Source organism: Glycine max, chromosome 19 (assembly GCF_000004515.6).
Source record: "Glycine max cultivar Williams 82 chromosome 19, Glycine_max_v4.0, whole genome shotgun sequence".
Lineage (NCBI taxonomy): Eukaryota > Viridiplantae > Streptophyta > Magnoliopsida > Fabales > Fabaceae > Glycine > Glycine max.
The window spans coordinates 40453783-40469127 of NC_038255.2; the positions used below are offsets into that span (position 1 = coordinate 40453783).

General features: G+C 34.3%; 1 protein-coding gene across 3 annotated transcripts; it reads right to left on the bottom strand.

Moving 5' to 3' along the window:
• Positions 1–1803: 1803 nt before the first annotated feature.
• Positions 1804–14887, bottom strand: LOC100787208 (villin-3). 3 transcript variants are annotated; one of them, XM_006604297.3, is made up of 25 exons: positions 14489–14887; positions 14352–14409; positions 12227–12324; positions 11829–11928; positions 11295–11363; positions 10761–10997; positions 10499–10676; positions 10240–10372; positions 9494–9653; positions 9269–9419; positions 9082–9182; positions 8842–9000; positions 7857–7925; positions 7717–7785; positions 7491–7628; positions 7258–7386; positions 6563–6710; positions 6424–6434; positions 6178–6318; positions 5965–6090; positions 4493–4555; positions 4001–4108; positions 2996–3248; positions 2670–2911; positions 1804–2363 (listed from the first exon to the last, which is right to left on the bottom strand). In XM_006604297.3, the coding sequence occupies exons 3-25, from the start codon at positions 12280–12282 to the stop codon at positions 2250–2252; spliced, it is 2955 nt and encodes a 984-aa protein (XP_006604360.1). In that variant the 5' UTR covers positions 12283–12324; positions 14352–14409; positions 14489–14887; the 3' UTR covers positions 1804–2249. The 3 variants fall into 3 exon arrangements, with proteins under 3 accessions (XP_006604360.1, XP_014627483.1, XP_003554172.1); XM_014771997.2 differs by having other exon boundaries at positions 14335–14409; XM_003554124.4 differs by lacking the exon at positions 14352–14409.
• Between the last annotated feature and the right edge of the window lie 458 nt (positions 14888–15345).

A 15345-nucleotide genomic window follows, 5' to 3' on the forward strand; every position in this document is an offset into this window, starting at 1 on the left:
TATCTATGAAGAAAGTTCTAGAGAGTCATTTGTAGTCGTTAAATTAAGTGTGTTGAGAAAATCCTAATCATTGGTTTAGGAGGAGCCACTAGTATAAATAGGGGTTATGACTTAGAATTTGTATCAAGTTAAATCAAGCCAAGAATCAAGAAGTGATCATTTATACAAATAGTCTCTTCTTCCAAAATTTCTAATCTCTCCCATTGTCAAATATTTCCTTCAATAATAAAATTTTATTCCAACGGCCACGTCCAGAGTGTGTCAGCATGTTATATTGATAAGTTATAGTAGGCACTAATAAAGATGACAGTAGCCAGTAGATCAACTAAAACCGGTCATAAGGTGATGGCATACTGATCATCCATGCATGATTGATTACTTAATCTGTAAAAGGTGATAGAACAAAAAGTAATTAATCATGCATGCATGGGTGACATCCATGCCTTGGACAAACCAATGGAAACTGAACCATCCCTTCTTGTGTTACAACTCACAAATGGCCTCCTCTACATCTCCAAAATTGCCAAAGGACATCATACTATGCTGGAATAAAAGTTGGCTTATGCGGTAGCAGAGGAACAACACTGCAACTAAGTGGAAGATTAAAGCATGTCTTATCACATAGATATCATTTGCTTGGCGCCTAGCATGTCTTTTTGTTTGTACTTTACACACATGCATGATTCATGAACAATACATGTACTCCCACCAATTGTTGCTTTTAATTTTTTACATATACTATAAAAATGTAGATACATGGTAACCAACAAGGTCCAATAAAGTTGGTAGATATATAGCTAGGTTCCTTAAGCATATTGTGAGGTGTTCGATTCTTGGTCATGTGTACGGAAAAGACTTTGCGGGAAGAGATGTAACTCACTTCTATAATCTATATGTCTCGAAATGAATTAGTTTCTGACTATGAATTAGGAAATATCCTTGGTGAAAACTTAAAAACCAAAAAGAAATGTAGAGACATGTTTGTTTCAAGACATATACTAATAGTGAAACACTCTTATACCATCCATAATAGGCGCAAACATGCTTGTTCAAAAAGGTAGTAACCATTCACCACTGGTATTAGTCGTGTGGAATTTGTTGCTTGGTGTTTCCATTATGGTTATCGGAAATGTGTTGTTGGCGATTATAAAATGTGTGTTGTTGTATTCTGTTAAAGCTAGAGATTGGAAGCTAAGAGGGATGCTTTTCGCTACAGCAAGCTCACGTGCCAGGTTTATTCATCTTAGCATTGGACTATGTGAAGGAGGTTTTACAATGGATAAATTCATAATAGGTCTTGGAGCCATTAATAAGATACTCAAAAGCAAAAAGCTGCAATGTGTTAGGAAGTCCCACATCGCCTGTCTTAGTTCTTGGGGTGCAGCTTATATATCTGTTTGACAATTTCACTTAGTATCAATTGATTTTAAGTTGAAATCTAACACAATAGACTCTTCTAGTTTTCCAGAATCATTTCAACTAGATTGAAGTCCCTTATATGTTTGAAATGAGTATTTCATGAAATCAACTTGATTAAAATTTTTAGTGTCACAAATTAAGAATCAAACCTTAATCCGTTATTTAACCAAATAAATCTTAATCCTTCTGTCAAAAAATATTAAGCCATTTGGTAAGCAACAGTTAGTAAATTTAAATGCCCTTTATCATTTAATAAAGCGAAAAGAACCAGCTTGGTTTAATGGATTTTTGATTAGTTGTGAATATAAATTATGCTTCATTGATGTGTCATGGATGAGGAATTCTTGAAACTAATAAGCAGCACATGTACATAATTCATAGCCATTGATAACAAACAAACAAATTTTCATTCTTTATATTGAGATTCAGTATAACATGCAATACATATACACTCGCCTCCCTAACCAATAGCAACAAGGGATAAAAACAAAAAAGCCACATTTTTAAGATACAAACTTGACAAAATGAAAGAATTGAACTTGTTCACCGTGTTTGTTGCCATAATAATATGTGAACATTACAAGAGGAAGAAGAGGCATGCTCAATTTAAAAGGAGAAAACTAAAACTCACTCTCCAAGGCAGTGCCACATTCAAACTTGGACACTAACCATATATAGCTATGTCCATTATGGGCCAAAAGCAAAGTTCTATGCATAGGAATCCAAGTAGGGTATATATAGCAAGAAAACCACACTACCCAACAGATTAGTGCATCTCAAGATATATTAGGATGCAAAAGCAGCATATATGTTGCTCATTGTGTCTGAGTCTAGAACAAATCCACTTTCCTTTTCAGCATGTCTTGCTTCCATCTTGGCAACTTAGAGAATGCTTCTTTGGCCATTCCAAATACAGTTTCGAACTCTTTGTCTGACAGATAAGCCTAGGCAACAACAAGTGGAGACGAAAAAAAAAAACATTATCATCAACCAAAGCATAAAAGTTCATAGTATAATCATATAGCTCTCTTTAGGATTTCAAATATAACAAAGACCCCTCAATATCTGATATAATTATCAAGACTTCCAATTAACAAAAAATATTGGGCTACTATATTATTTAATAGAATTCATGGGAAACTATAGTGATTGTCTCATTAAAAGAGTTAGGGAGGTATACATATTTTTCACACTTATATTAGCATATTAAACAAATTAATAACATGCAAAGTTTGCAAACCAAGACTAACCTCTCTCTGTTTAAGATCAATTCCAGACACAACACTACCAGATTTAGTCTTTAATTGCTCATAACTGAAGACATTTTGATTATTATTTTCACTGTCATTTCTTCCATCCTCCACATTTTCTTGTTTTGGTTGTTCTGAATCCCCATTGGTACCAGCTTCAGGGGCAACTTCTTCTGTCTCTTTGACATCTGCAACTTCTTCAACAACTTCCGTTTCAGAAGGGGCACTTTCACTTTTAGTGTCTGGAATAGAACAAGAATTAAAACTTGTCAAATAATCACAAGAATCACATAGGACCTATATCCAATAAGAGCTATTTTTCTCACCAAAGTTGCTACTTTCCACTACAGGACTAGTGCTAGCCACAGGAGAAGTTTCAGGTGAAGTTTTCTTCTTTTCAGCAGTAAGAACTGAAGAGAGAGCAGCTACTGCTGCTGCTCTTTGTGATCCTTGACCTCTTCCAGATGGCCTTGGAGTATAAACTTTGGTTCCAGATGATGAATTAAATGCAGAGTTTAAGGCTGCTAAGGCTTCTGCCCTTTGTCTCGGTCCACCTCGATTTAACCCATTCAACTTATCCTGTGTCAGTCAGAGTCAGAGTAGAAAAAGTTAGAAAGGAGCACCAATTAGATTGTTTGCTTTATTCAATTATCATCTATGGCCTAATTAAATATTAAAATGTTATTTAAAAATGAGTGCTTCTTTATCCATTTAGGCTTTAGCACATGTAATTGGATGTCTAGGAGTTTGGATAAATGTCACAAAGTCTAGGATGTAGAAGGCCACTACTACTGCTAATTTTCTTTAATATGACAGTCTGCTTTAGTGTGAATCTATTATCTTGAATCCATTTATGAAAAAATGGCAACAAAAAATGTCTATAACATTAGTATAACTTCCATATGCAATTTAAAGTGGGATGCTTAGACTTCTATAGTGTATTTGTCCTACTTGTATTCATATTTCATAGATGAAGTATTAAAGTGGAATAATTTAAACACATAAGCCAAATTTATAGCTCTTTTGAGTATCATGACACGACTTAACTTTCCAAAATGAAACCCAAGAAAGTCCTTTCATTATGATCACCAAGTGAATTAGGACATATAGAATTCAACATACCTGTACTTACCCAAACTCAATTATTCCATTACAGGTCAGAACTATGAACAAAAATAAATAAGGAATACAATGTGATATATGGGTTGAATGCCTTGTCATTACCCTATGCCCTCCTTTTCCTATCAGGAGAATCTGGTATTGATTTTAATTTCATTGACTGTAAAATAAAGAAAAAAGATAGTAAATAATCTATAAACAAGTTGCTGTACCGCACTGGACGTTGTCTCAGGAGATGAATTGAATGCATTATTTAAGGCAGCCAAAGCTTCTGCTCTTTGTCTTGGTCCCCCTCCTTGACTTGACCCATTAGACTTTTCCTGTCAACACATTTAGTGTAACTTAGTTAAGCAAATAACTGCAATAATAAATTTAGATATTAAACCTAACACCAACAGCATTGCATCTTCGCAAGTTTATACAACTAGTAATTTTGAGAAGGAAAAGAAATATCAAAAATAAGGAATTTAGGAATATTTTTGCTTGAACTTGAAAAGACTGGGAAATCAGAAAATGGAAGAACCAAAGTATCAGAAGGTTTTATTTATTTATTTTTAAAGATGTTTTGCTATTGTATTGATACATATCAGAAGCAGATCAGTATCATATACTTATTTGATACCGATACACGGACATTTTTCACATATTGGTGCATCATACATGAATAAGAATCTCCTTTGTTGGATCTAAGTTCAGTTTCATACCTCTACAGGATGGCCAGTTCCAAAGAGTAATGTCACCTTTTTCTGGAATGAGTTCCCTGGCACCTGCATTTCATCAGGAAGATAATGAATAGGTATTCAACAAATTAAGTCAAGAGCCTGTTTTATTAAAGGTAATGTTATGTTTCTCTTTTTAATTTTCTCTAATAATTACAAAAATTTCATCTTTTTTCACTTTGTTTCCTGTATTCAAAGATTTGAATATGAGATGGTGAAAAAACTTTAGCCTTTAGTCTTCTTCAAGAATCTCATGATCAACATATAACAATTTCACAAATCACACAGATCTGATACGCTTTCTATCAGTAAATATACTAATAGGCTAATAGCACTAAGTAGCACAGGTTCATACATGGGAGCAGCTATTTTATGCTTGTAATCTTAGTTCCCGCAGTTTCTTTTGAAGATGAAATTTGTGTTTCAAAATTGTTGTCAATGCTATATTTGATGCCAATAATTTTTTTTTACTGAACCAGCCAGTTAGCCAAGAATTATATGTTATGAACCTTTGCGTAGGATTGAGTCATAGGCCTAGACACAGACCTATAGTGAAAACAAGAAGCAGACTCGTCCTTGATGGAACCTCTCCTAAACTAACACAAGTTTTACTGAAAAGTATTTCTCATTGATAAAATTTCAATCAAGTTTGCCCTTTTGAAAAGGCTACAAAATATCCCTAACAATTATCCTAATTGATTGGATAAAAATAAGGCTTTTACCACTCAACTATCATCATTTTGCGAATTTTACCATTCAAGTTCTTTTTTTTTTCTAAGCATGTTACCATCATTTTTTCAATTTTCTCACATTTTTCCATCCAAGTTTTTTTTTTTGTGCATTTTAACATGACGCTTTTCAATTTTCGTGCATGTTACCATCATTTTTTTTATATTTTTACACATTTTACCATCATGTGAATAACAAAACGACATCGTGTTTAGGGATCCATCAATACTTTGTCACATATTTAAGGGATTGGTAAAATGTGCAAAAAAGACATGGATGGTAAAATTCATAAAATCATGATAATTGGATGGTAAAATGTGCAATTAAGCCTAAAAATAAAGAGATTCCTAATCAATTGGATCATAACTAAGAATTATTCTAATTGATCCTAATTGATAAAATAAAAAATAAAGAGATCCCTAATTAATAGGATCTTATTTAAAAATTATCCTGATTAATAAAATAAGAATATGAAACCAGATTCTGATATCAAGATCTTATTAAGGGAAAAGATAAAGAAACAAGATAAACTGAAGTTAATTAAGATTTAATTAAAAATATGATAATCCTAATTAGTGGTCCACATCCTTATACTGTTTTCAATCAACATAAACATACAGAAAACTATAACTTTACAGGCCACAATGATTAAAAAGTGTGAGAATGAACATTTTTTTTAAGAAAACAGGAAAACAAAAATTGGAGTTCCTCAAGGTATTAGCACGTACCATAGCTTTTGCATGATCCCAAGAAAAGTATGTTGTGAAAAAGCAAGGTTCATTCCCTTCTGTTACTTTGTATAGTGGTACATGAGGAGATAGTCCTTCCAGAGATGCAGCCTTATCTATGTATTTCTGAGAGAAAATTTCTATTATACATCAAGTACATCAAGTAAAAGGAAATAAGGGAAGTGAAGGCTCTAATTTGTTGAGCATGTTTACCTGGGCAATTTCAAAAGCTTTTTGCTTTTCTTTTGGGTCCACACACTGACCAATCCAAACAAACACTTCTGTGTGCGTGTCAAGGATCAGGATATCTTCTGTTAACAAATCATCTTGGGAAAAGTTGTAAACCTCCTCTACCTGAAGAGTACAATATAAGAATAGATTTAGAAGACAAACACTGCTGACAAGTTTCCTAGCAGTAGTGTGAAAGTCCACATAATGAAGTTGCAGTCACAAACTCACCTGTAACTTTCCTGGTACATCCATGTTGCAAAGGAAGATACAAAATTAATAATTGGTCAGAACATTCAAATATCAGTAAACAAATATGCTATCTTATAACAAAATTTTATACAGAGAAGTACTACACAAGAAATTTTACCTCTATTAAAAGATAAAGTGAACAAATGTGGGTCTCTGACAATGTCATTAGTGACATTTTTGCTGGTGTAACTTTGTTTTCCTCCAAGTGCAAACCAGAAAGTTGAGGTTTCTGTTCCTTCTTTAGCAAGCTTTAAAGAAACTCCTGGCTGGACATAGATGTGTAATATGTTAACATATAATTTAACTAGTATGAATTAACCTAAATGTTAAAAAAATCATTAGTATACTGGTGAAAAAGAAATAGGTGATGCATAGCCACATGTTAGCCCATTGCAAGTGATGCACTTTAGTACAATCCCGAGAATATAGTCATCCCAAGCCCATTTGAATGACTTTATCTTGATGTAACAAATGCTATATAAATGTAAGAACAATGTTTAACAACAGAAATATGAAAGCCATTTCCACAAATTTTCTAAGTTTTCTTGTTAGAAGAGTTCTTCCCTGAAAGGTAAATCTATCCCAGTTGCCAGAAACTAGGAACTTGGTGTTTGACTCATATAAGATTGTGACAACCTGGCTATGGTTTAACTTATGATTGTTCTTGAATAATTCAGTGGAACACCCTTTAGTTCAGAAACTTTTTTTATATATGCACAAAATAGGTGAAGTGCAACTACGGAGAGGATAAAAACTCCTACAAAACAGAAAGGAACAAATTAAAAAAGTGAGCAGGAAATATAGTAAAGCTACCCTTAAAAACTCAGCAACTTTTGCTGCAAGCTGCTGCTGCTCAAGGGAACATTGATTCCCATGCCATGTAAAAACAGCTGAGCCAGATTGCAGGACAAAACACTCGGTAGAGTTCAGCAATGCTGCCACCTGAACAAGAATGACATAATTGTTGTCAGCTAGTAGAGAAAGTAGCCCTACAAAAATAACTACGGTGGAAAAAATGAATAAGTTAACTTTTAAAGGGAACATACTGCATCTACTTGCACCACTTTATTATTATGAATGGATGTTCCAGAAATCCGAATAAGTGCAACACTCTCTGCTGCGTATGTCTCATCCGGCAAACCTTTATCTGCTATAAATTTTTTGTAACCAGAGCTCAAGCCTCCCTGAGTTAGACACAAGTCAGGTAACCTAATTAACTTCAGACAATCTCTATATGTTAATAAAAATAGCATTGGATTTTGCAAATGATACCTTGAGGACCACCATTGGATGGAAAAGGGCAATAAACTGTGGTGGCTCTTTACCATCAAATATGCGACCCTGCGAGAAACTATTACAATTATACAGAGTTTCCAAGCAAAATCCCCAACATAATATCACATTACGGATACCTGAACAGGTCTACCCTTTAATGAGTTGAACATTGAGTTAGCCAATCGAATAGCCATTCTTTGGTCCTCCTGAAAAATAAGAAATACCAAATCAGGTTGTTATATCATGTGTTTTGCAGCTGGACAGCAATGAGTTGGATTATTATTAGTATGAAAGTAAGTTGCAAGCTAAGTATTAGTGTGGAATTCATTATGTATCCAGATATGAGTCATGGAAGATATATAATTCTTAGAGAACATGATCAAGATTAAGATATTGAAAAGAAACATTAATTCCAAAAGAACAGAATGATTGGATTGTCAAAGTGAAATCCATACTTATATTAGTTTGAAAAAGGGATTTCCTTTACATCCTATCTTTTTTTTTTTCTCAGCACATATTCTTGCTAGGAATCTTCATGTTTAGTAAATTCATTATGTTCTTTGATCCAAACATGGTAACAAGCTAGTTTTATTCTTTTTATAGATCCCTGGTCTTTAACAATCTTATTTTTCAGCCTAAGTAATTTTACTGACCAAAGAATCAAGTTCAATCTTATATGATTCAGAAAAAAAGATACGGATTTTCATCCCAAAAAGTTCAGAAGGTCATATCAGGTTGCAACCAATTGCAGTAGCTCACAGATACAACACACAACACACAAAAGACTCATCATATTGCTAGCTTGATGTGGAATGCCATCCACTTTGACACTTTCATATAAAGTATGCTTATTGAAACAGCATATTTTGATCATCTTTATACTATTGCCATTTAATAAAGCCAAGAAAATTCCATAGTCTACTCCCCGGTAGAGCTTTTCTATATACAGAATGTTATCACATCCACTGACATTAAAAGCACTCTAAGAAATAATATTTTTGGCCAAGCATGGAAATTCTAGGCCAGTCTTAACAATAAGGTAAGCGCTATAAAGTGAATGCAAACAAATTATTACAATTATCACAACATATTTTGATCTCAAATTAGAGGGATTGAAATGACCTCAATGCTGTCTTTTCCAAACCAACAACACAAGTAGTAGTCTTCCTTTCTCTCGCTAGAGTGATAAGTGTACAGTACTATGTAACAATCTCCACTATAAAATTTACCAATATCCTCCTTAGATAAGGGAGTCTTAGCACTTCCACTGATTTGCCATACCTGGAAATATCAAATAACATTAATGTTAGCTGGCATAATTTAATCGAGGTAAGAAACTAACTAAAAAAATTACAAAATCACCTCCATCTTTCCACCTCCTTCAAGCAGAGGTGGAATGTCCTCAACAACTGGGGTAGTTTTTGTCACCCCTTTCACACCCATACCTTGCTGCTTCAGCAAAGCTGGCAGTACAAAAAAAATACCATTCTTATGAATGATCGGTAAAAAAAGCCAAGCCAAATTCCAAGTGAGAAGAAATAATATCCACCTGCAACTTTTCCTCTTCCTTCGTCAGCACTGTTAGTAGCAGATCCTGATGGCCAAAAATCAAAGTTGGACTTAAAAGAATGTGTCTCATAACCTTGAATGATTCTGGTAATCCTTGTAGATTTCGGCCTTTTTTGACTTGCGACAAACTCCTGAACATATCAGTAACATTAATGACTCCACTTCAAACCAGCATATGAAGAAATGGAACTTGCAATTGCATTACCTCAGCTGCTTGACAAGCTGCTTTTCGATCTTCAACTTGTGTTACCCGGCCAACCCAGACAAATACCTCAGTACCACAGTCCAATAGATAGCATTTGTAGTTCTCCAGCAGTGATTTTGAAAGTTCACCTTCCACAGGCTTGACCTCACCATCAGCAATACTGCAGGAACAAGGTCATATCCTCCAGATTAAGAAACTCAAATGCATAGTGCACACATCATAAAACAGAGAAACTAAACAGAAACTAAAAAAGAAAAATCTATACTGCTAAAAGTATTAAGGAGAAAAAAAGTTTAAAAAAAGAGAGACTAAAATTATATATCTAGCAGAAAATAATCACAGTCCTAGTATCAGCCAGCAAACAGCAAGGACATGACATCTTCAACTTCAGACATAATGAGAAGAATTCCAAACCCCCTAGTTTCAATCAATATATCTTCTTATGTTTCATAAAAAGAAAATACATTCACAACCAGCACAAAATACATAACGCACTTCTCTCAGCACCAGCATCTGCTGCTTAAAATGCAATGATAAATCAAATTTTATATTCTAAGGTGATAAATAGAAAAGGGAGGATAAGAAATGAAATTGACAAAGAAAAGAAAAAAAATTCCTGAAGGAAGTATTGATCCAACAAAAATTACCTATATCCCTTTTTAAAATGTAAGATAAGTATAATTGATCATATACAGTTTTCTACTCATTTTATTGAGTTGCAATCACGAAGATTTATGGAGCTATACCTATAGAGTTGAGCAGGAATGGTCTCTGGAACGATATCATCCTCACTAATTACCTTCTTCCCAATGGGAGCAAAACCACCAAAGAGAACCCAAAATTCACCTGAGTCTGACTCAGTATCCAGCTTGCCATCATCTGCAATGTGGGACACCTTTTTATAGTCACAAACAAATCAAAATACACACTTGGAGATCATATATTCAAAATCACATGGTAGGCTTTTCATCAAGTGATGGGAAAACATGTGCCTTTTGCCCTTACCAACAATTGCAACGTCACATTTTCCCTCATGATGTTTTTCCTTCAACAACTGTATAACTTCCAGAGCCTTGGCTCTTTCCTGGATATTGGAGTTTGCACCATTGAATTGATAAATCTTATTCTGAGTGTCTAGGATGAATACATCATCATGATTCAATGAAGACCGTGCAAAAGGGACCTGCATAAGCAAAACTTTGTATCACATTTTTAGGCAACGAATGTGCACTGAATTTGAAAAGTACATGAATAGAGAACATTGTGCCTGTTTTATTCTGACAACTCTTTTTCCTCTGCATACATATAAACGTGTTTCAAACTCCTCTTCTTCAGGTTTTTTAAATCCAGATGCGATACCCCCCTCTAATGGAATTATACATGGCTTAAAGTAGGACAAAAATTTGTCAGATTCATGCCCTTGAATTTCCCTGTGTTGCACTGCACGTCCTCCAAGAGATGCATCGAGTTCAACATTTTTAATGGCTGCTGTTCCAGCCTCATCCTAAATGGAAAATCACCATATCAATAGAGATTATTCTTCCATCCAAATATATTGGTTCAAGAATTTCCAAATTGTGAACCATCATATATAAACTCACTTTAGAACCAGAAAGAGAAAATGAAAGGGAAAAGGAGTGAAACTGGAAGAAACATAAACACAAAACTTGGAACAATAACTTTTCTTAAAAACATTATATTACAGGGTTCAATATTTTAGTTACCTCTTGCGTTCTATGAAGAAAAACTGAATGGGACAAGAGAGAGGTTGGAAGTAAGGGAGGGTGAAGTCCAAACTTACCTGACTTGTATCCTTTCCAATCCAGAAGTGAATGTCATACAAATAAGCACCTCCTTTGCCTTGTGTTGTCTGCAAATAAACTTGAAATCAACACCCAATACTTTTAAAACAAAAAGTAGAAATATATATCTCCACTCAATATTGGAATTTTATTGAAGACTATCATTTGTAAGAGTAGGGGTTCTGCTAAAGACTTAAGGGTTTCCTTATTTATCTTATTATATATATCATACAAGCTGTGCTGTTCACCTAGAATTATAAGTTGAAATTAGTCACCCTTTTGAGATCTATGTGGATAGAAGTCACTTTCTCTATTATACTGTGTATGTTCTTTGATCTAGAATTTCAATACCATAATTGGCATTATATTGTTTGTTTCAATCTCACAAGGACTAAAATGCAATTTTATTGTTCACAGCCCAAACAGAAAAACATAAACTGTTTCCACAGCATTCAGCCTCTAGTGTCTTCATACAGTCACAAAGTTTAGCAATGTATAAACACATATGAGGTAATATTGGATACAGCTCACACCTGCAAGATGATGTAAGAATCTCCCATGTAGAATTTCCCATATTCAGATCTGGGCAATGGAACTGGCTGAAAATCCTCAATCCTCCATATTTCAGTGCCTCTACAAAAAGCTAAGTCTAAAACTCCTCAAGTAGATAATATATCCAACTTATAATAATATAACTAGAACAATAATGCTTATATTTGAATATCAATTACATAGTGCTAGTGCTTGATCATTCTCTTAGAAGTACTGTTCTTTCTTTATTACTAGAACAATAATGCTTATATTTGAATATCAATTACATAGTGCTAGTGCTTGATCATTCTATTAGAAGTACTGTTCTTTCTTTATTATTAAATGAAAAAATTATAATTTTCACGATTTCTTTTATAAATCACCCTTTTATTAAGGATACACTTTTTGACCAACTCCCTGGAATGCTGGATCCAACACTTTTGTAGCACTAGACATGGCTGAAAATTCCTTCTAAAATACTGTCTTTTCAGCTAACACCTACAAATTCCAAAGTAATCCATTGCGTGAGAGGAAACAGACTTAAGAATGTTTTAGCAAGAGAAAATCATGTATAGTTGTCAAGCATGAGAACAGAAGTAGCAGCAATTGCAGTAGCATTTGGTAGACCCATTAAAATGGGATAGGTGTTTTATTCTACTTTTGGTGCCTTATGAAAATAGAATAAAACATGACTCGGTGTTAAAAAATGGTATATTTTGGTTCAACCAAAAGGGGTTCAGCCAAGGAAAATAGAACAGAATGTGAAGTTTGATTGGACACACTGAGCAGCGTCATTATGCTGTATATCAGAAGAAAGCAAAACTAACTACTTATAACTGGAAAAATCATCTCCACAACTTAAACACCTACCTATCTGTGGGAATATATTAGTTAACTAGAACATACAATTTAGTCCTATCAAATGAAGGTTACAGTCCTATACTTGCACTGAATCTATAATACAACTAATTGGTTTTTTGGTTCATAAGCTAGCTTACTTCAGGACTATCATCATATAAGGCTTTAGCCTGCCATTCTATTTGGGATCATGATGTTGCAAACCAACTATCCCAAAAGCTCAAGATGTTAGGTGAAGGATCATGAACGGGTTATGTCTAACACACCCTTATGCAAAAGTCATTTGGATTTAAAATGAAGACCAGAATGGTCATTGGAGAAGAGGACTGAGGAGTGAAGACAGCAGAGAAGGAGGAGTTAGCTGGAAAAACGACACAGAAAAGGGAGACCAGTAAACCACAGTTGAAACATGGATTGAAGATTGCCTCCCTCCAAGCTGATACCATGTTGAGAGTAAACATAGAAAAAGAGATAGAGGCAATAAATTGTGTGTTTCAGCTACACAGCATAGGCTGGCTGTATAGAATTGATGAAATCAATACATTAACAAAATTTCCTAATTACTATAATTACATGATTTGGTTAGACACTAGCTTATACAATGAATCTGAATACTAATGCTCTCAATACATGAGATGTCCTTTTTCAATTTTCTAAAATATTGTTCAAGATATCCTTCTAGTCACCTTGTCTACCCTGCTTAGTGAAATTATGATTAAATCCAACTTGTCACCTTGTATACAACTACAATGTACACATTTTTCACCACTAAATGGATTTATAAAGATATCAATCCAATATTGTTCAAGTTTAACTGTTGAACAAACAGACAGATAGAAAAAGTCCAGTGTCCCTTTCATATCGATTATCAATCCAACTGTAGATTACTTCTGTATAATTTTCAGCACAGCAACCCATCCATGTCTCTTTGCAAATTGTCCACTTCTCCAAATAGGTGTGTACTGCAAACTGGCAGCAGCATTATCAGATTGAAGTGCTCTATATGTGAATTACTGCAAAGAGTTCAGCTAATATATTGCTCAGTCACTGCTTGCTCCACCATACAGCATGCCTAAAATCAAGTCCAAGCCATTGATAGCCAAATGGATTCAGCATTCCAAATTTTCAGTTTCTGAAATCTGTGAAGCTATCTAAGAGCCGAAAAGTAATTTATGATCGCGATGGCTATGCACTGGACAAGAACTGTTCACGTAATAACTTTTACCAAAGATCAAGGAATTTTGAGCACATACTTGATCTGATTCTGAGCCGACAATGAAGTAGTAAACACTGCAACTAAGCTTAAACACATGAAGAATTTTGGACCATAGTGTAGGGGATCGAGTTGATTAGTTGCTACAAAGTTGAATACTAAGTAAGATCTGATGCTCATTTAGCCAATTCTCAGTCAATCTAAAAGCTAACAAAAAACAAGACATTGATCAAAGCTTGATTAACAAAACCAAAACAATGCATGTCATCACAAATAGACACAGTCGCGAGATCACCAAAAGTACAATCAGAGACAGATGATCAAAGAGCTGAAGACTGTGAACCAATACCAAAACAAGAGGGTGGTGCCCAAAAGATCAAAAACCAAAGTGATCACAAAAACAAAAGGCAAAAACAAGAAGAACCCATCAAAGTTACCACAATATGGGACCGACCCAGATCAGCAGCCAAGACACTTGAGTCAGAAAAAACGATGACAGCACGAGACCAAGGCTGAGAAATTAAGAGCATTTCAGGTGACATTTGAGCATAAGAAGAAAAAAGGAACAGTCATCAGAGAAAATGGACGTACCTGAGATCTCAATGCGTGAGGATGGTTTGGTTTGTGAGAGAGAGAGAGAGAAGAAGAAGAAGAAACAAGGTATGGGGAGTACAAGGTTGCAGAGCTGGCAATAAAGAGAGAGAGAAGAAGATACTTGTTGGAAAGAAAAGTGTGAATTATTGCTGTGCCTGCGAGTGAGTGAGTGGCCTTCTTCTCTCTCTAACTTTTTTCTTTCTTTCTTTATAGCCTTTTGAGATTTGAAACAATTCAGAGTTGCAGAGAGAAGGGTATGGATGAATTATGACGACGATGAAAATGAAACCATTATGACATGAAAGGCCAATGCCAAGTTGGTGAAACGAATGAAAAAGAAAACGTAACAAGGAAATTTTGTAGTGTGTAAAATAAAAAAATAAAAAAAGAAGAAAAAAGAAAGCAAGAAGCTAGGAGGAGAGAAGGTTTTTATAGTTATTTGTTATTTATTACATAAGACGCATGAAGCAAAGTCGTTATTTTAAGGTAAAGATTCGCGCAACCGCTAGTTTTGGTCTTCTAGTTGCTTACATGGATTCTTTTTTGGATTTTCCTTACTATGTGTCACTGTTCTCTCCCTCTCTCTCCTTATCTATTATCACTGCTCAAGTCATAGCAGTGATGTATCACTATTTTTTTCTCAGTATTTTTTTATGAATAAATAATTCATGTATTCGTAGAATAAATATTTTTTACATTATTATATGTATTCACCAACTGTAACTGTGATGGATTCTTTTTACTTTTATATTAAATGTGTAAAAAAAATTATGGGGACAAATGACAATGCATTTGTATTAATTTTTCTTACCAGATTCTAAGTCTATCTACATTATTTATTATAATTTACCAAA

Coding starts and splice junctions, on each gene's coding strand:
- LOC100787208 (XM_003554124.4), bottom strand. CDS start 12,282: ATGTCTAGTGCTACAAAAGTGTTGGATCCAGCATTCCAGGGAGTTGGT. Junction 10,998..11,294: donor TTGGAAAGGATACAAGTCAG/GTAAGTTTGGAC, acceptor TTTTCCATTTAG/GATGAGGCTGGAACAGCAGC. Junction 9,183..9,268: donor AGGAAGAGGAAAAGTTGCAG/GTGGATATTATT, acceptor TTGTACTGCCAG/CTTTGCTGAAGCAGCAAGGT.